At 45.8% G+C, this 23,163-nt stretch overlaps 1 protein-coding gene across 2 annotated transcripts in view; it reads right to left on the minus strand.

The window, feature by feature from the left end:
• Window positions 1-23,163, minus strand: part of LOC140384582 (ethanolamine kinase 1-like) — a 605,708-nt gene that overhangs the window by 82,162 nt on the left and 500,383 nt on the right. For both annotated transcript variants that reach the window (XM_072466412.1, XM_072466413.1), the window contains one exon: window positions 13,306-13,379. In XM_072466412.1, the coding sequence (XP_072322513.1) occupies window positions 13,306-13,379 (74 nt within the window). The remainder of the gene's footprint in view (window positions 1-13,305; window positions 13,380-23,163) is intronic.

A 23,163-nucleotide genomic window follows, 5' to 3' on the forward strand; every position in this document is an offset into this window, starting at 1 on the left:
CATTAAGGACAATTTTGGACACTAAGGGCAATTTATCATGGCCAATCCACCTAACCTGCACATCTTTGGACTGTGGGAGGAAACCGGAGCACCCGGAGGAAACCCACGCACACACGGGGAGGATGTGCAGACTCCGCACAGACAGTGACCCAAGCCGGAGTCGAACGTGGGACACTGGAGCTGTGAAGCAATTGTGCTATCCACAAGGCTACCGTGCTGCCCCATATCTATTCAAAATATTTAGGTCTACTAAATTATGAGGGGCATAGACAGAGTGGATAGTCAGGGACTTTTTCCCAGGGTAGAGGTGTCAATTACTAGGGGGCATAGGTTTAAGGTGCGAGGGGCAAGGTTTAGAGGAGATGTACGAGGCAGGTATTTTACACAGAGGGTAGTGAGTGCCTGAAACTCACTGCCGGAGGAGGTGGTGAAAGCAGGGATGATATGTTTAAGGGGCTTCTTGACAAATACATGAATAGGATGGGAATAGTGGGATACGGACCCCGGAAGTGTAGAAGATTTTAGCTTGGATGGGCAGCATGGTCAGCGCAGGCTTGGAGGGCTGAAGGGCCTGTTCCTGTGCTGTACTTTGTACTTTCTTTGTTCTTCTTATATCCTATTTGGCACTGTATTGTGCCACACAACACAATGAAAGCCAGGCCTTCGATTCCACAAGGAGCCTGGTGGTCACTCCTATCCATACCATGATGGACAGTTGCCAATCAGAATAAATTCTGTTCCCTTGCCACCCTCAGTATTCCTTCCAATTGATGTTCAACATGGAGGAGTACGGATTCATCAGCTCAACAGAGGTTTTCCTTACCCACTGACACGATGCCATAAGACTACATGGGGTCTGGAGTCAATGTTGAGCACACCCAAGGCAACTACCTCCATCTGTACACCACTGTGCCATGACCTCTGGTGGATTTATCCTGCCGGTGGGATAGGATATCCCCAGGAATGGTGATGGTAATATCTGGGACACTAAGATTCCGCGAGTATGACTATGTCAGGCTGTTGCCTGACTAGTATGTATAACATATTTTCCAATTTTGGTGCAACCCATGCCCCCAGATATTAATAAGGAGGCCTTTTCAGAGGCTGAGTTTGCCGTTGTTGTTTACAGCGCCAATGCTGTAGCCATGGGATAGGGCCGGTTTCAGTCCCTTTAGACTTTGTGGTGGTTTGATATGATTGAGTGCCTTGCTAGGCCATTTCAGAGGTCATTTAAAAGCCAACCACATTGCTGTGGGTCTGGAATCACAGATTGGCTAGGTCAGGTAAGCACGCTAAAGGAAATGAAGCGAACCAGATGTGCCTAGATGATGATGGTGGGCAAGCTATTTGATGATGGGGCAGGCACAAGAACCTAACCTGCCTTCATCTCATTTCACAAAAGGCCACCTGATAGCAGGAATCTTCTTTGGCAGATACCTTGAAGGCCAGTTGTGACACCTCTACTCCCCTGCAAGTGTGAGATATGGGGCGGGATTCTCCACAAACAGGCGCGATGTCCGCTACCCGGCGCCAAAAACGGCACGGATCACTCCGGCATCGGGCCGCCCCAAAGGTGCGGAGGAATTCCGCACCTTTAGGGGCCAAGCCCGCACCTTGAGGGGCTAGGCCTGCGCCGGAGTGGTTTCCGCTCCGCTGGCTGGCGGGAAAGGCCTTTAGCGCCACGCCAGCCGGCGCCGAAATGACTTCGCTGGGCGACGCATGCGCTGGAGCGTCAGCAGCCGCTCACGGCATCCCCGCGCATGCGCAGTGGAGGGGGTCTCTTCCGCCTCCGCCATAGTGAAGACTATGGTGAAGGCGGAAGAAAAAGAGTGCCCCACGGCACAGGCCCGCCCGTGGATCGGTGGGCCCCGATCGCGGGCCAGACCACCGTGGGGGCACCCCGCGGGGCCAGATCGCCCCAGGGCCGCGGAGCCTGCCCGCGCCGCCTTGTCCCGCCGTTCAAAAGGAGGTCTAATCCATGCCGACTGATGAGGGTTGACAGCGGCGGGACTTTGGCCCATCGCGGGCAAGAGAATCGCCGAGGGCGGGCCCGGCGACCGGCGCGATTCCCTCCGACTGGCACGGCGCGATTCCCGCTCCCGCCGAATCTCTGGTGGTGGAGAATTCGGGACACGACAGGGGCGGGATTCACGCCAGCCCCCGGCGATTCTCCGACCCGGTAGGGGGTCGGAGAAACGCGGCCCTGGTCTGCATCACTTCATATCACGTTGGATGTGCAATCATACAAAGAACAAAGAACAAAGAAATGTACAGCACAGGAACAGGCCCTTCGGCCCTCCAAGCCCGTGCCGACCATACTGCCTGACTAAACTACAATCTTCTACACTAGTGCCTTGAGGCACTGAAAAAAATCCAAACATATATGTTCTAATCATAGAATATAAGAGTACATAATGAGGCCGAATTATTAACTCTGCCTGTCTTTGAAACAGCTAATCCATTAGACCCACTCTTTAGTACTTGTCCTGTAGTGCTGCAAATCATGTCTCTTTTTCAGGTTTCTATCCAACTTCCATTGGAAAGTTATTATTGAATCTGCTTTGACTACTCTTTTGGGCAATTAATTCCAGATCATCACAATGAGTGTGTGAAATAAATTCTCCTGCCTTGATGCTGGCAGATAAAACTAGTCCACAATAGTATTAATTTCCTCTGTGCGTTGTCCGTATTCTTACACCAGAATCCATTCCTTACCAATAAGTAATCCATACCACAGGACCATCTGCAAGTGTATTTTTCTCGAACTGCTAATGTAAGGAAAAGTACCATAGTGTATATAAAACAAGAGAACATAGTTTATAATGCATGCCATTTTGCTCACACTGGCAACAGAATGACGTATAGCTACGAGAGGTTTAACTGCATTAAGCAAATTATAACCAGTTGCTTCAGCTTGAAAGAATCTGCCTGATTATCTTTAACTGAGGGTTCAAACAATTTCCTGAATGCGTGCTCCTGATATAGTGTCTCGTTGTCGAAGAGCACACATCAAAAAAAGATGGGTGCATTTCCCAATATTTCATTTCAAAATGTATGCGTGCTAGCCACAATCGTCTGCAGGTAATTTTCAATGGACGGAATATCACGGAGAATTGCCATTTTGAGCGAAAATCACCTTTTTGGAGACCTTTGGAATTGTTTCAGAAGCATATTTCATCATACATTTAATATGAAATGCAAAACTTAGATGCTTTTCATTCCCACAAAGATACTAGTTTTCAGGAAGTAGATTACAAACAGCAACCAATCAAAGTGTTCAGGTTACATTACAAACCACACTCACATGGCTTGTTCATCAACTGCACAAAGAAACTGGATCACAGGCATAATCCTCTGCCACCCATCCACTTTTCTATTTATTTTATGGAGTCGAACAGTCTTTTGAAACCGCTGTTTCTTTTGATGCCCCAATTAGGGCCACGATTCAGGACCTCACAGGATGTTGAGCTCTGATCCAAACCTCACCGAGTAGTCCTCTGTGTTGGATCCCACTAAGCGCAATATAGGACCCAAGCAGATTGAGATTCATAACGCACAACCTTTGAGCTAAGCTGGTTTAGCTCAGTTAGCTAGATAGCTGGTTCATGATGCAGAGAAAGGCCAGCTGTGCCGGTTCAAATCCCATACTAGTTGATGTTATTCATGAAGGCCTGCCTTCTCAAACTTTCCCCTCGCCTGATCCTCAGGTTAAAACAGCACCAGTCAGCTCTCCCCCTCAAAGGGGAAAGCAGCCTATGGTCATCTGGAACTATGGTGCCTTTTCCTTTTACCTATTTCGGTGTTAGAAATGGTTAAATTCTTATTTAAGGAATCATTAAAAATGTCGTAATTTAAATTGCTGTAATATCAAAATAGAGGAAGTCATAATTGAGCAGCATGTCTGTGGTTTTAATTTTATTGCTTTTCATCACTGATATCAAGAGGCATTTTGTGGGGGTCAACTCCCACATCATTCAGTTGAAAGCTACTGAAAAGAATTAAAAGGATTTTGGACCCTTTATGTTTTGAAACGATTTATTCCCCATGAAAGTCAAGCATCGTACTATACCCTCTTTTCGGGTTCAGTGCAATTATCTTACTCAGAGATAAACCTGACTTATTTTGTTGCCTGGATATACTGCCCGGGCGATATGGTATTTACCATGATTTGGATCACACAGGAAAACATGCTGGGCATTTCACATGGTCTTCAGTGTATTTTATCACAAGTAATGGGTAATCGCTATTCTTGTAACATGCTGTCTGACACAGAGCATGCACATGGGAGCTGATTTGAATCCACTGTCATGTGAGAGTCCCTTTAAGAAAAGTGTGTTTTATCAAATGACTGCAGTGATGTCAATGTGTGGGTGGAGCTGGGCTCTGCTCTGCTTTTTACTTTCGCTTTGAGCTGGAAGCTGTTCTTGGCTCTGAGTTTAGTTTTGTTTTCAGTTGAGGGAGCTGCATTCAAGCAAGAAGGTGTATTTTGATTTCTCGCTCTGCCTACTAAAGAATGTCGCCAGATCACTTGATAATTTCAAAGTAATACCTGTTTCTGTAAAGAATGCAAACCCACTGTCTTTGTTAAAAAGGATTTTGGACTTATGGATGTTGTTAGGAAAGTTATTAAGGGTTACCTATAGAGTATTGCATCTGTGGTGATTATCAGTGTTGGTAGTTGATAAATTGTTTACTGTGTGTTTATAAAGTGTTAACTGAATTCATAGAACAAACATTGTTGAGTTTTAAACATACTTTAGCTCTCTGTTGCATCACATCTGTAAAGTGGGCCCTTGTGCTCCCCATAACCAAAATCTATTTAAAGTTGTGGGTTAGGTGATTTGCTCACAGAAGAAATATATAAATCATATTTATATAGCACCTTTCCAAATCTCAGGAAGTCCCAAAGTGCTTTACAGCCAATTGAAGTGTTGTCATAGTTGTAAGTTAGGAAATGTGGCACTAACTCGTATTCAGCTAGCTCCCACAGTGATGTGGGATAAATATTGTTTCAGACCTGGGCAATTCCCCTGTCCTTCTTTCAACAACGTCATAGCATCTTTTAGGTCTGCCTGTGGAGGAACTCAAGGCCTCAAACATCTCATCTGAAACACAGCATGTCTGACAGCCCAGCACCCACTCAGTGCTGCAATGACATGTCAGACTAGGGTTAAGTGGTCAAGCCTTTGGAGTGGGACATGAAACCACAACCTTATAATTCAAGGAAAGCTACCACTGAGCCATGGTAGATATCTTCATGAAGCAGATCTTTTCCATCTTGGTCGCAGGGTAAAATTCCAAGGAGGAAGCCTAAACCAGAACAAGTATAGGTTCTTTTTCCAGCACTGAATCAACGACTCCAAAAATGGCCCAACCGGATCTTTGAGATCTCCACAACAAGACAAAAAGATTTAATGCTATTGTTGTCACCACCTGTTGAAATGGCAGTGTGATTTGAGTCACCTCAAAGGCACCTCCTGCTTCTGGAATATTTTCATGAACAATTGCATCAACAATACTCAAAATTAAGTGGGAAGGCAGGTAAACAACCTCCAACATCACCAAAGTCACCTCCTCTAGCATCACATTCATGATCATGCAAAGTCAGCTCCAATGGTCTGGACATGACATCCACATGCCTAATAATCAGCTTCCAAAGCAGATCTTCATTTTACAACTTAAGCTTGGCATCCAATCTCAAGGAGGGCAGGTAAAATGTTTTAAGGCCACTTTGAAGGATTCATTGAAAGAGATTGGGGGGCGGGGGGGGGGGGGGGGGGGGGGAATCAGTGCATGGGAGGAACCTGCAGCAAACTGTGTGGTGTGGCAGCATCTCACCCAACAAGCTTCAACCAAGTCGGTAACTGAGCGCATAAACTATGCTGCAGGGAAACAATGAAAGTGGAAGGAGAGAGATCAGAACCCTGCTCAAAGAACTCCCCTTCCTCAGGGCAACTCTTGTCTTCTCTGCCCAAGGAGGTGTGGCTCCAGGATTGGCCTGCTGATTTACCTGAGGACATACAGATCAAGAAGCCTGGCAAAAATCATCCTTGTTTCAAAGGACTGATCAAGACAATGGGGACACTTTCCTATGAGTCTTGCAAACTGGCATCTGTCCACCTTTCCTTCACAAGTGATTACTATATATGTCATGGAAAAACTTGTTTCCTTGCTTGACAGGAAGTGTCTTTTCGGCTAGAATTAACTTAATTTTATGCATTCTGTTCCTCGATACCATAACATCAAAATACATCAGATTATCCTATAGGCAGGCACCTATTCAACAGTCAATATAGCTTCAAAGGGATAGATCACATCTGACCTACCTCTTCAACCTCTTGAGGAGGTGACAATCTAAGTGAAGTGTGGAAAACTCTGCGTTATGGTACAGCCCAACTTCCAAAAGGCATTTGATTTGGTGAAAGGTTTATGATTAAGTTCAATGCTATGACAATTCATGATATGTCTTCGAGACAGATAAGAAATAGACTGAAGATGATAAAGCAAGATGAACATTAATTGGTGGAGCAATGGCAAGAAAGTGGAAGAACTACTTGGGCTACCACAATTTACAGAATTGGTATAGATTCCGACACTCAATACAAATTAGTCAAATTTTCATATGATATCAAATTGAAAGTGTCAGTGGAATCAAAGGAAGCAGCTCAGAAATGAATAAACATTGGCAAAATTTAGTAAAGAAATTAAATGCCATGGAGACAAGTGGAAAATACTCAACATAGGAGGCAAAAATGGGCAACACACACACTCCCAAAATGCTTTTCAAATGGCTACATATTAAACTGAAAGAGATGGAGGAGTCATAATAGATTTGACGCTGAAGATGTCAACTAATGCTGAGCAATTAAACAAATGCAACAGAAGGTTGGACTACAAAGCCAAAACAATAGAGTATAGGCCCAAAGAATTGATGATGAAACTGTACAAAGTTGAACCTTGAGAAACAAAGAAGGCATTCCAATCACTGAAGATCCTGCAGAAAAGAGACCTGAGCCGATTCTTAACGTTGAAAGGCTGACTTATGATGAAAGATGGAGAAACTTGGGCTTTTCAACCTGGAAATGAGCCGTCTCTGGGTGATGTGTACATCAGAGAGAAATCTAGAATATTACTTCAAATCCAATTACAATAGATCATAGAACATTACAGCGCAGTACAGGCCCTTCGGCCCTCAATGTTGCGCCGACCTGTGAAACCACTCTAAAGCCCATCTACACTATTCCCTTATCATCCATATGTCTATCCAATGACCATTTGAATGCCCTTAGTGTTGGCGAGTCCACTACTGTTGCAGGCAGGGCATTCCACGCCCTTACTACTCTCTGAGTAAAGAACCTACCGCTGACATCTGTCTTATATCTATCTCCCCTCAATTTAAAGCTATGTCCCCTCGTGCTAGACATCACCATCCGAGGAAAAAGGCTCTCACTGTCCACCCTATCCAATCCTCTGATCATCTTGTACTACAAGAGAATATATATTCATTGTAGCAAAAGGTAAGTTTAAGACTGATATAAGAAAGCTCTTCATATAAAACGTGATCAGAAGAATAAAACGTTTGCAACTTCTGGCCCACAATGCTTTACAACCAATGAAAAACTTATTTGAAATGAAGTCACTTCACAGCCAATTTCAATAAATCAAGTTCGTAGAGCAGCAATATGATAATTACAAGATCATTTTTTTAGTGATGTTGATAGTGGGATAATGACTGGCCAGAACACTAGGGATAGCTCCCCTAGACTTCTTTGGAATAATGCTATGGCATATTTTGCATTCAGTTGAGAGAGCTCTCTGGTAATGTGGTATACCTGGTTCCTGCACTTCTCTTGTAGCTGCTGCATGGAGATGTTTGTGTCCACATTAAGTTTGCAGGCACGGAAACCGCACTGTGCGGTGCTGTTGATCTGCAAGTAGATGGGGTATTTTAAGTATTACCCGAAAGCCTGGGTTTTTGCATCACGCATTCTCTGCAGGATGGAGCCCACTTTCCCGTAGAGAAGGAGATGGTCATAAAGGCTGTTATGGGTATACCCTGGCAAGAAAACAATCAGGCATGCAGCAGGTCTCTCAAAAGCAGAGCTCCTAAGTTTTTTAGCATTCATCAAGCAGAGTTGGTTTAATTGGCAGCGACTTGTTTGAAGGATGGACATTACCAAGGGATTTTTTTATGGTGAGGTACCTGGAGCCAGATGACCAATGGGAATTCAAAGCTCAGCATCAGATGGTGCTGGCAAACATGACAGAAAGACCCCAGGCAATGATTATCATGCCTGGGAGTCAATAGCTGATAAGGGAGGAAAAGGGTGTTACCTCCATGCACCACTGCAAAGATCAGGGGCTACAAAGCTGTGCCATATGAAAGTAGCCCCTCTAAAATGGATTGTTTTTGGTGTGTTCGTCATCTGTCTAGATGGATGGATGAGAAAGCAAATGAGACCTTAGTTTAATATCCTATCCAAAAGACAGCACCTCCGACAGTGCAGCATTCTCATTACTACCCCGGAATCAATCTAGATTTGTGTGCTCAAGTCTTTGGGGTGGAACTTGAACCCACAACTTGAACTTGACTCAGAAGTGAGAGTGCAGAGGTGAGAGTGCAGAGGTGAGACTGCAGAGGTGAGCCATGGAAACAGACTTCCAGACAGATAAATGGAGGGGGAAAAGCCTTAGAAATCATTTGATACTGCAACTGGAGGAACTGAGAGGTATTTCTGGATACATGAATCAGATGGTTTGAATGACTTTCCTCATTCATAATTATCCTGTGATAAGGCAAGCCACTCTTAATTGGATGTTTGATTCTGGAATGTTGAATTCTTAAGAGGCTAGAATTCAAATTTTATGTAAACCCAAGCAGCCGCAGTTAAGATGCACTAGCTGTCCTTAGATTATTCTAATTATAGTTAATGTCAATAAGTTGAAAAAGATATTACTTTACTTGTGGCTGCCTTGAAGAATTTTCTATGGTTTTAGTTAAACTGATACTTTTGTTTGAATCCAGATATAAGGACTGACTTTAGCACAGTCAGGCTAACAAAAGCCACACTGTTTCTGTGCATCACAATGTATACTTATGCAATTGGAATATTTGTTTCCCCCCAAATTATTCTCTGGCAATTTTATTTTTATTCGAATATACCTTTTCTTTAGTTTAATGTGATATTTCATAAAAAGGCATAGACCTTAAAAGTGATGACCAGTTGTATTTAACTAAAGTTTGATTCTTCTCACTCAAGGTCCAAATCAAAGCAAGGAGCAAAGAACAATATTGCCGCATACAGTAATAAAGTAATTTATCAGCAACTTCAGATCAGTTCCAAGACATATGGACACAAGCCCCTGCTGAGTTTGAGCCCTGGCTGATTTAATAGCTCATGACAGAATGTCCTATTATATTTTTAAATGAATGATAATATGGTTATTTGAATCTAACGTGTAACTGCATACCTGCCAATAATCAGAAGCGCAGCAACTTGTCACAATCCTGATGGTGATTAAGTGCTAGTAGAAATGTCAGGAGAGTTTTTTTCTTTGGTTCTGTGTCTGTCTGCAAAGGAAGTCACTGTATTTTTCTTCCATTTCAATGAATGGAAGGAAGATCAGGGGCACTTTACAGTCGTGAACTACAAACTGCCTGAATATCTGATTTTTACTGCACCCAGGCAATCCAGTGTGCTGGATGTGCACTTAACTCTGTCGTATCTGGAGATTTTTTTCTGTTGCATCTGTGAAAGTTGACCCTCACCCAAGTATCTCTCACAGCTTGTACACTATCTGCTGTTCGACACACCATTACGCGTCTCCAGCTTTGATATACATCGTAGCTGGGTGATTCTGAAGTCTTCGTGTTCGTCATTGCAGGTGGTAATGTCATGCCAAGTCGACCTTGCTTGATACAAACAAGACAATAGTGACTGTGAAAGGCTGCCTGTCATCAAGAACCGCATGTGGGATTACTTTGGCCAAGGGTAAATCAAAAACTGAAACAATTGGGCCTTAACCTCAAGTTAATTATTGCCATCAGTAATATTCTTTATCCTATCCCGTTGTCTGATTATTTTCCAATTTGAAGTTAAAATTATGAGATAGTCATGCTAGAACTATGAAGATGGGAAGCAGGGAAATTGATTTTGCACTGCGCTACTGCAATTTGTCAGCATTACATTTTTGGATTTCTTAGCACCACAATGGAGCGTGTGCTGTCCATTTCTCCTTGCTATGTGCAGCACGTCAGCTCGGCCAGTATAAAATACACCTGCCATTTCTCTGCCCACTTGCACAATTTGTCCAATTCAATCTGTAATTTCTGAGCCGCTTTCCCCGATGTGTCTTTCAGAGGGCCAGTGCTGACACAATGGGCTGAATGGCCTCCTTCTGCACTGTAAAGATTCTATGATTCAGTGTCAGATGAAGACAGCTGAGCTCACCAATGAAGCCCTCCACTGTCAAGCTGTCAACAATCACTCGGCCCACATATGAGGCATGATCATCTTTGTACAGTGCCCGGAGCCTAGGAGAACCAGGGAATCATGCCCCTTACAAGGCGAGCCCGAGGTTTGATCCCCGGCATCAGTCTGCAGTGCTCGCAGGGAAGGAAGAAATAAACAGAAGACAATCGGAAAGAATAAAACAGCAGGATGATAATATCTTGTCACTTATTTGTTCGTCTCTATCTATAAAACATCCTCCAGCCGTACAAACCTTCGCAGACTTCCTGACACCTTAAAGCAGCAGTGGAATTAGAGGAGGCAGCTCGGAAATTACAGAACTAGTTGAACAAAATATACTCATTAGAGAATAATGGCAGATGAAATTTAATGTAGCCAACTGTAAAGTATTGCACATGGTAAGGAAGAATAAGTGGCACACCATACTCTGTGAATCGTGTTGAAATAGCAAAGGACAAAGCTGAAAGAGACCTCGAATTTAAGTATTGCCGATAAAAGACATCTTGTTCAAGCTTTCTGTCCTTCATTCATCAGGACATTTGCCAGAATACTAATGTCTGGAAAAACATCAACTTTATACTGTATGAGAAGAGGGTGCTGATTGGTTGTCAAGTGTCTTTTCCCAGCAATACTCAAGTTCTATACTACCAAACAACTACTTGTAGACCTAGAATTCTTAGTAGCCTTGAGACTATGCATGTCCAATGAATGCAAAGCTGAAAAGAACAAAGCCAATAGAATGCTGATCTATATAACCAAAATACATGATGAAGGATGTTATGGTTGAACTACACAACTGTCTGCTCAGACTGTACTTGTATCGCTGTGTTCATTTCTGGTTACTGAGACATTTAATTACTAGAGTCAGTTAAGAGAAGAGACAAGGCCTTGTGTGAAAGTTTAAAGTTATGAGGAGAAATTGGAATGGGGACATCTGGGAAGTGATCTGATGCAGGTATGCAAGACAGTTATAGGAAAGGAAAATGTACACCAAGGTAACAGATTAGAGTCTAGAGACAGAATATTACACAAACTGCCCAAAATAAGAAAATTACCTTATTTTTGTAAAATGATAAAACATATAAAACATGGCTGTATTATTACAGGGGCTGGAATTATGTAAGGAGTGAACTCTAATCCCTTCGAAGTACACATTGAAACACAGATTGAGAGTTGAAAGAGACTATTTGAATGGCTCTGTCCATTTGAGAGAGCCATTTATTATTTTGCTTTAATGTTTAATGTTTTCAGAAAAATAAAACAAAATAATGCTTACATTTGTAATTAAATGCTAATTTTCCACATGAATTGAATGAAGTGTCAAGAAGCAAATATTTGCAAGTGATACAACAGACTTTAAATGGCAACAATTATGAGGGCATAGCCATATTCTATACTAATGGGAGAGCAGTCCATTTGAGCCAAACCTTGAGCACTTACTAATCATATTTCATGCCTCCAGCTTAAGTACCACTTTACTGGTACACCTAATCTTTTAAAAGAATTGTTGGATTGAGAACCATACAAGATAAAATAAATGGGAAATAGTAAAAACATTTACGTGCTTTAAAGTTTCACATAAAGTTTTACAGTAGCCAAATCAAGTGTCAAACTTTGCAGCATCTTTCACTTTACACAGCTGAAACATGAATAAAATGTGTATACTTACTGCAGGGTAGGTTTGACAATACACTATATTCATCCAATAAAACTGTTTGGGATATCTGATAGTCTAAGTACCCATTTAGCCCTGTCGTTATTAATGGTTTGGCACACATGCATCCAAACTACAAGTGAATTATCAGTTCCTCCCTTAAGTGTAGTAAGTATGGTGAGTTTATTTTTATAAAAGAAATAAAGTGATCCAATGGAGAATTTTCCATGCTTCTCCATGATCGTTCTATTGTCACGTGCATGTGGATTTCATTATGAACTAGCCCCAGGCGCCTTTAGTCTTGTACCTAAGCCAACAGTAATTCGGTTTATGGAGATCATATGGCAATGAAACAGAGCTTGAAAGACAGAACTCCAGAACCATATTTGATGAATTTCCTATGATTTGAGTCTGGGTTTATTCTTTCCTGTTGTGGAACAGACACCCTACAGCACACGCGCCGAACTTGGATGAGCGACAGTAAGAGCCAATTAAACTACAATATACGCACTGTTTTCGCACATCTCATATTGCATTTCCTATCAGGAAAAAGACCCTGTAAATGATCCAAATGTGGGCAGGAAACCACACAGAGTGAAGGTTGCCTTTGTCATTAACAATTAATGTAACCCCTAAAGCTGGAAACAACTACTGGAACCAAACTGTGCGTTGAGTGGTTAAGTTAGAAAAGGATGAGTTATGAGCAGGACATAACATGAAGGGCACTGCAAAAAATAAATTAAGTGGGCCAATTGGAATGATAACTTTTTTGTTGCATTTTTAACGAAAGCACTGAAGTATTCAAATCACATTTTAAAAAGGTTTTCAGATGTGCTCCGAGAAATGAGGTTTGAGCGCAAGGAGAGAAACACCCGACGGTGTTTCAATCTTTTGATTGATTTGTCCTAATCGGAATAAATGCCAGTTTTCATTAACGTGACCAAAATGTCATCAAGTAGTTTAAAGTGCTTTAATGCTGTTTTATCGTTTACATTTTTGGGGCAGGGTGGAAATGAATCCCATCTGTGGGTTACAAAACATTAAAGAAAAACATGACAGACTATTTAGACGTGCTGCTTCCAATTGCATTAGAGTTCACATTGTCAGCAACAATGAGCCAGACACAGGCTAGATTTTTTTTGTTTTCTTTCACTTTGTCTAAAAAGGCAAGGCACTTACCTCAGGAAATCAAACTCAATGGTGGAATATCTTGCCTGGAGAACTGCCCAGAGGCCCCAGGAAAAGTGTGAAGCCTAAACAGAGAAGAAACTAATTCAGGCCAAAAATAAGTTCCAAAAAAAAAAAAAGAGCAATATTACGCTACAGGTACATAAAAAACAAAGGCACACTTAAATCAAATACTGCATTGGCAAAATAAATCTCTTCTGGTAATGCACAGCTATTGAAATGCAACTGTGGTTACTGGGCATATTTATACCATGTTAGAAAAAGATTAAACCCCTCACTTAGCAAAATATTTACTGTGCCCTTACTGTAAACCCATTGTTACAATTTGACATTTCCTTTATATTCTCCAACTCAATTTTATTTCCTACTTAAACAAATGGTAGCACGTCTAGTTATCAGAAAGGGTAGAGCTATCATTACCGGCTCAAGCATATTTGGTGCACAAGGCTAACAAAATAAATATGTAAATAAGTGGATTCCCACTCATTGAGGAATAGAGGTGACGACTGTGAATTATTTTTATTTGCTCATGCAGACATCCTTTCTTACCAATTACAAGCAGCCACCATAAACTGTGAGAATTTCTAATGAGTTACACAGACAACCGGTGATGTAAGCAAAGAATGAAAGACAGTGTATAGTCTTGCAATTGTTGTGTTTTTGGACTAATAATCCAAATGCCTGCATTAATAATCCAGAGAATGTGAATTTGAAACACACCATGGTGATTTAAGAAGATGATTTCAGTTTTACTTTACACATATAAAATAAAAGACTGATATCAGTAAAAGTGACTGCAAATTTGTTGGATTGTTGTAAATGCCCAATCGGTTCGCGAATGTCCATTGTTCTGATCTGATCTGACCTACATGTGTTTCCAGTCCCACATCAATGCAGTTTACTCTTCATTGCCCTCTGAAATGAACCAGAAATCGTAATAGTTCAAGGAGAAGGGAAACAGGGCATTCTTGCACCTAAGAATGGAATAAAAAGACTTGTACTTAAATGGTGCCTTTCACAACCTCAACTCATTCCAAAGTACTTTAGTTAATAAAGCATTATTGAAGTTTAGTCGCTGCTGCAATGCATCCGATTAACACACAGCAAGCTCCCGAAAACAGCAATGTGATCATGGCCAGATGAAGTTTGTCTTTGTGAAGTTGAGTACGGTATGTATATTGGACACCAAGGAAAACTCCACAGCTCTCCTTCGAAGTATAATCTCAGATTATCATCTCATCCAAAAGGTAACACCTCTAACAGTGCAGCACTCCTTCAGTACTGTACTGGAGTGTCAGCCTTGTTTTTGTGCTTAAGTCATCAAGGTGGGACTTGAACCCATACAATAGTGGCTCAAAGACAAGCCTTCTACCAATTGAACCGTAATCAATACCCGAATAAAAAAGTTAATCGGTGTAGGAGCAAAGCTACACAAAATAACAACTAACGAGTAAACAAATTGGACAAAGCGGGAATGAAACCGATCAGATTCTACATGAATGACCTGTTACTCCTCACTACAGTGCTTATTCCAAGTAGATGAAGATGGAAGGCCAATATTAGGTGTGTAGGGAGCAGGTGAGTTAACTCCATTTAAACACCATAGTTCAATCATTGAAGACAGTAGACGAGAGCTTTGACAGAGGCATTAACAGCTCAGTAAGAACATTTTTTAAAGGTTAATGCATTTTTTGAACTGAAACTTATATTTTGTGAAAAATTGATCTATGATTGAAGCACTTCCAGAGTGCTTCATAAATTTGCCCTTTAGCAACATGATGGAAAAAGGTTTTATATTTTTACACTTCTTATCGTTTGTTTAAGGGCACAAAAGAACAATTTTGATCTAAAACGCGTACAATCTACAATTAGAGCCCACACATCAAGGATGTAGTGACAGCAATAATAACAACTTGCATATATATAAATAAAATATCTGCGTTTACATTGCAAAAATTCCCAAGGTGTTTTACAAGAGCATTATTATACAAACATTGACATTAAGTCACAGGAAGAGGCATTGGGACAGACAACTAAATGCTTGGTCAATGAGGTTTCCAATTTCTTTTATCCAATGGGGGAGTGGTTGTGAAAGAACATTAAAGGAAAATTGCATGAAGAAATGCTTAGCGTGTTGATATGCACCTGACCGTTGACATTGAACAATAACTTCCCAATGCCATTGCTGTAAAGGTAATGATTTTATTTTTAAAAGGCCAGTTGATATTTTCTGAAAGCACAGTTAATAAATAGGCTGGTAGGGACATTCATGAATTAAACAGATACACCAAAAAGCCTCCTTATTCCCTCAACCCTGGCAACAATTTTAGATCAGGGCCGGAATTCACCGGCTGTTCGCTGGGATTCTTTGCAACGCACCCTGGCCCGTGGGCTTCCTGGCAGCATGGGGTGGCTTCAGCGGGAATTCCCATTGACGTCGGCGGGAGCAGAAAATCCCACTGCCAGCGAATGACGTGCTGCCTTCCGCCACCGAGAAACACGCGGCTGAGAGGCCGGAGAATCCTGCCCAAGGTCAGTCTGCAACTTTTGTGTCACATTTGACCTCTGGGTGTGCTGCCAAAAACGTACTCGTGACATCATTGGACTGCCTATTTTCAGCTCTGGTGTTGCTCGACTTCACCCCTGTCTCACCTCATCGACTGCTGAAACCCTCATTCATGCCCTCATTACCTCTACGCTTGACTATGCCAATGCAGACTTGACTAGGCTTCCACATACCACCCTCCATAAACTTGAGGTAATCCAAAACTCCGCTGACCATATATTAGCTTGCATTCCATCCAGTTTCCCTATCATCCCTGTGCTCACTGACTTCCTTTTATTCCTAGTCATGCAACAAGGTGCTCATCCTTGTTTTCAAATCCCGCCATGTTCTCAGGCTTCCCGATCTTGTAACCTCCTCTAGCCCCACCACCCTTTGAGATATCTGCGCTCCTGTAATTCTGACCTCTTGGTGAGCCCTGATTTTAATTGTTCTATCACTGGTGGTTTCACTTCACTTACCGAGGCCTGAAGCTCCGGAGGGCCCACCCTAAACTTTTCCACCTCTCAAACTTAACTTCCTACTTTAAAAGAAACTCCTCCACCAAGCTTTTGGGCATCTGACCTAATATATCCTTCTGCGGCTTGATATCAAGCCTTAGGCAGGATTTTCTGGACCTTTCCGCCAGTGGGGTTGTCTGGTCCCACCGAAGGCGCCCCCCCCCCCCCCCCCCCCATGCGGCAGGTTCCCCGGTGCTGCAGATGTGGTGAGCAACGTAGATGGCCATTGACTTCCGCGGGACTGGAAGATCCCACCGGCACCGAATGGCAAGTCATTTCCGCCACGGGAAAACATCCAGCCATTGTTATATATTACTTGGGATCTGTTGTAACATTCAAGGTACTGCGTAAGTACAAGCTGTTGTTTCAATAGCCAGCATTTTCTGCCGGTCTGGTAAGTATGTAGTACAAATTGCTGCAATTGACCTTAATGCCACTGATCAATGTGGGTTAAAGTTTTGCACCGTTCCTGCTCATTCACTGTGGGAAATGTTCAGATGTGAACACCAGGTGAGGACAAGATTGGGTCTAGCTTGTCATTTGGCTGCTAACAGTCTGCTGATTGTCTAGGGTCATTCTCTTGACCCCACGGAAATGTACTCAAAACAGAGTTCTGGGGCCGGTTTAGCTCAGTTGGTTGGACAGATGGCTCCTGAGGCAGAACAAGGCCAACATCACGGGTTCAATTCCCGCAACGGCTGAGGTTAGTTTTGAAGGCTCCACCTTCTCAACCTTGCCCCTTACCTGAGGTGTGGTGATTCTCAGGCGACATCACCACCAGTCAGTTCTACTCCCCGAGGAGAAAACAGCCTCTGGTTACCTGGGGTTATGGCGACTTAACTTTTACTCAAAACAGAGTTAGTGCCTTCAGGAACGGTGCATTGTGGGGAGGGGGGAGGGGGGAGGGGGCGGACGTGGAGCCGAAGGGTATGCGCGGGGGAGATGCGGGGGTAGGCGCGGGGGTAGGCGGGGAGGACGGACGATTGAGAATGGGATACTGTTGGTTTTTATAATGGACATCATCAGCTCCCATGTTGCCAGAAAAAGGGTTAGGTATTTCCATGGAAGTGACAAGCAAACAAAAAAAGAACCAAGGTCTCTGTAATCCAGAAGCAGCAATATTTTCAATTAGGATCTGAACTTATTAACATGTTATCAATTACTGAATAGCTCAACCAAAGAACAAGAAATAAATGAAACATCAAGGTTCACATGTCCTTTTGACTCATGTACTTGGTAAAACATAATTAGCCTTGAAGGAAAATGGAAAACTAATTTGGCCATAACAGCCAAAGCTTCTGATTGTGCAGCTTAGTGAGAGTATAAAGGAAGTGTCAGCAGTGATTGAAAATCAATGTTTCATTGATAGGCGGTATACAGGATCAGAAAGAATGGGACAATTTTCAAAATGGTAGGCCTAGGGTAGAGATATTTTTCATCACTTGTTTTATTTAAGGGCAGATTTTAACGCTCTTTTTCAGGCAGACGTTGGGCAGTCAAGGAATTAAAACCACAGCACATCACTGAGCACTTGTCTTCCTGTCGGCTACCACAACCTCCATGTTTTCATGGGCCACCAAAGCCATCAAAAGCCGATCTTTCCTTTCTAAGTTCCTTGAATGTCATCGATGCATCTGGCGTATAGCGTCGGTTGAAGAGGTCTTGTTCGAACTTGTGCATGAAGATGTTGCCGTATTGAGCTGCGAATTTGGTCCCGATGTAATTTGACAACAACAGTGAGGAAAATTGCTCAATTATGTCCTATACACAAAAAACAGAACAAATTTAACCAGATCAATTACTGGCCCATCAGTCCACTCTTGGTCATCAGTAAAGTGATGGAAGGATCATCAACAGTGCTATCAAGCAGCACTTGCTCAGCAATAACCTGCTCATTGACGCTCTGTTTGTGTTCTGCCAGGGCCACTCAGTTCCTGATCTCATTCCAACCTTGGGTCAAACATGAACGAAAGAGCTGAAATCCAAAGGTGAGGTGAGAGAAACTGCCCTTGACATCAAGACAGCATTTGACTGAGTGTGGCATCAAGGAGCCCTAGAAAAACTGAAGTCACTGGGAAGCAGAGGGAAAACTCTCTGCTGGTTGGAGTCATAGCTGGCACAAAGGAAGATGGTTGTGGTGGTTGGAGGTCAATCATCTCAGTTACAAGACATCATTGCAGGAATTGCATTTCTCAGGCTAGAGTCTGAGGCCCAACCATAAGACCATAAGATGTAGGAGCAGAATTAGGCCACTTGGCTCATCGAGTCTGCTCCGCCATTCAATCATGGCTGATATTTTCTCACCCCCATCCTCCTACCTTCTCCCCATAACCCCTGATCCCCTTATTAATCAAGAACTTTTCTATCTCTGTCTTAAAGACACTCAGTGAATTGGCCTCCACAGCCTTCTGCGGCAATGAGTTCCACAGATTCACCAACCTCTGGCTGAAGAAATTCCTCCTCATCTCTGTTTTAAAGGATCGTCCCTTTAGTCTGAGATGGTATCCTCTGGTTCTCGTTTTTCCTCCAAGTGGAAACATCCTCTCCACGTCCACACTATCCAGGCCTCGCAGTATCTTGTAAGTTTCAATAAGATCCCCTCGCATCCTTCTAAACTCGAACCGGTACAGACCCAGAATCCTCAAATGTTCCTCATACGACAAGTTCTTCATTCCAGGGATCATTCTGGTGAACGTACTCTGGACCCTTTCCAAGGCAAGCACATCCTTCCTTAGATACGGGGCCCAAAACTGCTCGCAATACTCCAAATGGGATCTCCAGAGCCTTAGACAGCCTCAGAAGTACATCCCTGGTCTTGTATTCTAGCCCTCTTGACATGAATGCTAACATTGCATTTGCCTTCTTAACTGCCGACTGAATCTGCACATTAACCTTAAGAGAACCGTGAACAAGGACTCCTGAGCCCCTTTGTGCTTCTGCTTTATGAGGCATTTCCCAATTTAGAAAATAGTCTATGCCTAAATTCCTTCTTCCAAAGTGCATAACCTCACACTTTTCCACATTGTATTTTATTTGCCACTTCATTGCCCACTCTCCTAGCCTGTCCAAGTCCTTCTGCAGCCCCCTTGCTTTCTCAATACTACCTGTCCCTCTACAGATCTTTGTATCATCTGCAAACTTAGAAACAGTGCCTTCAGTACCTTCTTCCAGATTATTAATGTATATTGTAAAAAGTTGTGGTCCCAGCACAGACCCCTGAGGCACACCACTAGTCACCGGCTGCCATCCTGAAAAAGACCCCTTTATCCCCACTCACTGCCTTCTGCCAGTCAGCCAACCCTCTATCCATGCCAGGATCTTACCCTTAACACCATGAGCTCTTAACTTATTTAACAAAAATAAGTTAAACCATCTTCAACTACTTTGTCAATGAGATTCGTTTAATCATAAGGTCTGAAGTGAGGATGTTTGCTGATGATTGCACAATGTTCAGCACCATTCGTGACCCTTCAGATACTGAAGCAGTTCATGTCCAAATGCATCAAGACTTAGACAATATCCAGGCTTGGGCTGATAAATGGTATGAAATGTTCCCACCATATATGTGCCAGGGAATGACTATCTCCAACAAGAGAAAATCTAACCATCACCCCTTGACATTCAAAGGCATTAGCATGACTGAATGCCCCACTATCGACATCCTGGGGGTTCCATTGACCAGAAAATGAACTGGACTAGCCATATTAATACGATGGCTACAAGAGCAGGTCATAGTCTAGGAATCATGTGGTAAGTAACTCACCTCCTGACTCCCCAAGACCTGTCCACCATCTACAAGGCACAAGTCGGGTGTGTGATGGAATACTCTCCGCTTGCCTGTATGAGTGCAGCTCCAACAATACTTAAGAAGCTCAACACCATCCAGCACAAAACAGCCCACTTCACTGACATCCCTTGCCTTTACTACCAATGACCAGTGGCAGTAGTGCGTACCATCTACAAGATGCACTGCATGAACTCACCAAGGCTCCTTTGGCAGTATCGTCCAAACTCACAACCACTAACATCTAAAGAGACAAGGGCCGGGATTCTCCCCTACCCGGCGGGGCAGGGGAATCCGGCGTAATGGAGTGGCGGGAACCACTCCGGCATTGGGCCGCCCCAAAGGTGTGGAATTCCGCACCTTTAGGGGCTAAGCCCTCACCTTGTGGGGCTAGGCCCGCGCCGGAGTGATTTCCGCCCCACCGGCTGGCGGGAAAGGCCTTTGGCGCCACACCAGGCGGCGCAGAAAGGAATTCGCCGGGCGACGCATGAACGGGAGCGTCAGCGGCCGCTCACGAGATCCCCGCGCTTGCGCAATGGATGGGGTCTCTTCCACCTCCGCCATAGTGAAGACCATGGCGAAGGCAGAAGAAAAAGAGTGCCCCCATGGCACAGGCCCGTCCGCGGATCAGTGGGCCCCGATCGCGGGCCAGCCCACCGTGGGGGCACCCCATGGGGCCAGATCGCCCCGTGCCCCCCCCAGGACCCCGGAGCCTGCCCGCGCCGTCTGCTCATGCCGGTAACGTATGTGGTTCAATCCATGCCGGCTGGCGAGGGTTGACAGCGGCGGCACTTTGGCCTATTGCGGGCCGGAGAATTGGAGGAGGGAGCCCGCCGACCGGCGCGGTGCGATTCCTGCCCCCGCCGATTCTCTGGTAGAATTCGGGACACGGCGGGGCGAGATTCACGCCAGCCCCCGACGATTCTCCGACCCGGCGGGGTGTCGGAGAATCGCGTCCAAGGTCAGTAGACTCATGGGAACACCATCAGCTGAATGTTCCCCTTTACGTCACTCACCGACCTGATTTGGAAATATAACTCCGTACTTTCACAGTCGCTGGGTCAAATAGTGGAATTCCCTTCCTAACAGCACTGTAAGTGTACCTACACTACATGGGCTGCAATAGTTCAAGAAGGCAGCTTATCACCACCTTCTCAAGGGCAGTTAGGGATGGGCAAAAATTACTTGCATAGCCAGCGATGCCCATATCCTGAACATGAATTTAAAAAAATGTTTTTGAAGTTGTCTAGTTTGTGTGGTGCTCTTGTGGCACTGTGGTAACATGCCCTATCTCTGGGTTAAAGTCCAACTCCAGAACTTGGGGCGTCATTCTCCGACCCCCCAGAGGGTCGGAGAATGGCCGTTGGCCGCCGTGAATCCCGCCCCCGCCGCCCGCCGAAGTCTTCGAAGGGTGAAAAGTCGGCGGGGCGTTAATGTCGCCGCTGCCGCGGAGAATGTCACGGGTCTGCGCAAGGCAGCCGATTTTCGGCCTGCCGATATTCTCCCTTCCGGATGGGCTGAAGTCCCGTCGACGTGATGACCGTTCACGTCGACGTAAATTAAACCTCCTTTTCATCGGCGTGACCCGGTGCTCCAGGCTCACGCCGACCAGCGTGGAGGTGAGTGACTGCCTGGGGGGTTGGCTCTGGGCAGGCGATGGCGTGGCCGCAGTCTGAATGCGTGAGGAGAGGTGTGTCTCGGGTTGTGTGTGTGTGTGTGCGGCGGGGGGGTGGGGGGGGTGGTTAGAGTAGGCTGGGCTCCGGGGGAGTGCCAGGAGGGGGTCCGTGCCGGGGAGGTGGATGGGGGGTCCGCGCCGGGGTGGAGGTTGTGGGGGGGTCCGTGCCGTGCCGGGGTGGAGGTTGGGGGGGGGTCCGTGCCGGGGTGGTGGTTGGGGGGGGTCCGTGCCGGGGTGGAGGTTGGGGGTTGGGGGGGGTCCGTGCTGGGGTGGAGGTTGGGGGGGGGGTCTGTGCCGGGGTGGAGGTTGGAGGTTGGGGGGGGTCCGTGCCGGGGTGGAGGTTGGGGGGGGGTCCGTGCCGTGCCAGGGTGGAGGTTGGGGGGGTCCGTGCCGTGCCGGGGTGGAGGTTGGGGGGGTCCGTGCCGTGCCGGGGTGGAGGTTGGGGGGGGGTCCATTCTGGGGTGGAGGTTGTGGGGGGGAGGGGGGTCCGTGCCGGGGTGGAGGTTGGGGGGGGGTCCGTGATGGGGTGGAGGTTGGGGGGGGTCCGTGCCGGGGTGGAGGTTGGGGGGGGTCCGTGCTGGGGTGGAGGTTGGGGGGGGGGGGGTCCGTGCCGGGGTGGAGGTTGGGGGGGGGTCCGGGCCGTGCCAGGGTGGAGGTTGGGGGGGTCCGTGCCGTGCCGGGGTGGAGGTTGGGGGGGTCCGTGCCGTGCCGGGGTGGAGGTTGGGGGGGGGTCCATTCTGGGGTGGAGGTTGTGGGGGGGAGGGGGGTCCGTGCCGGGGTGGAGGTTGGGGGGGGTTCCGTGATGGGGTGGAGGTTGGGGGGGGTCCGTGCCGGGGTGGAGGTTGGGGGGGGTCCGTGCTGGGGTGGAGGTTGGGGGGGGGGGCCGTGCCGGGGTGGAGGTTGGGGGGGGGGTCCGTGCTGGGGTGGAGGTTGGGGGGGGGTCCGTGCCGGCGTGGAGGTTGGGGGGGGGGGTCCGTGCCGGGGTGGAGGTTGGGGGGGGGGTCCGTGCCGTGCCGGGGTGGAGGTTGGGGGGGGGGTCGGTGCCGTGCCAGGGTGGAGGTTGGGGGGGGGTCCGTGCCGGGGTGGAGGTTGGGTCCGTGCTGGGGTGGAGGTTGGGGGGGGGGGGTCCGTGCCGGGGTGGAGGTTGGGGGGGGGGTCCGTGCTGGGGTGGAGGGTGGGGGGGGGGTCCGTGCCGAGGAGGGGGATGGGAGGGCAAGTGAGTTGGTCCACCTGGCCAGCTGCCAGCCTCCAACAGTTGGACCCATGCGGTCCATGCCACCTGGCTGGGGGGAGGAGGGGATATGCGCAATGATGGCATGTCGTCGTT

Source organism: Scyliorhinus torazame, chromosome 10 (assembly GCF_047496885.1).
Source record: "Scyliorhinus torazame isolate Kashiwa2021f chromosome 10, sScyTor2.1, whole genome shotgun sequence".
Classification (NCBI taxonomy): Eukaryota; Metazoa; Chordata; class Chondrichthyes; order Carcharhiniformes; family Scyliorhinidae; genus Scyliorhinus; species Scyliorhinus torazame.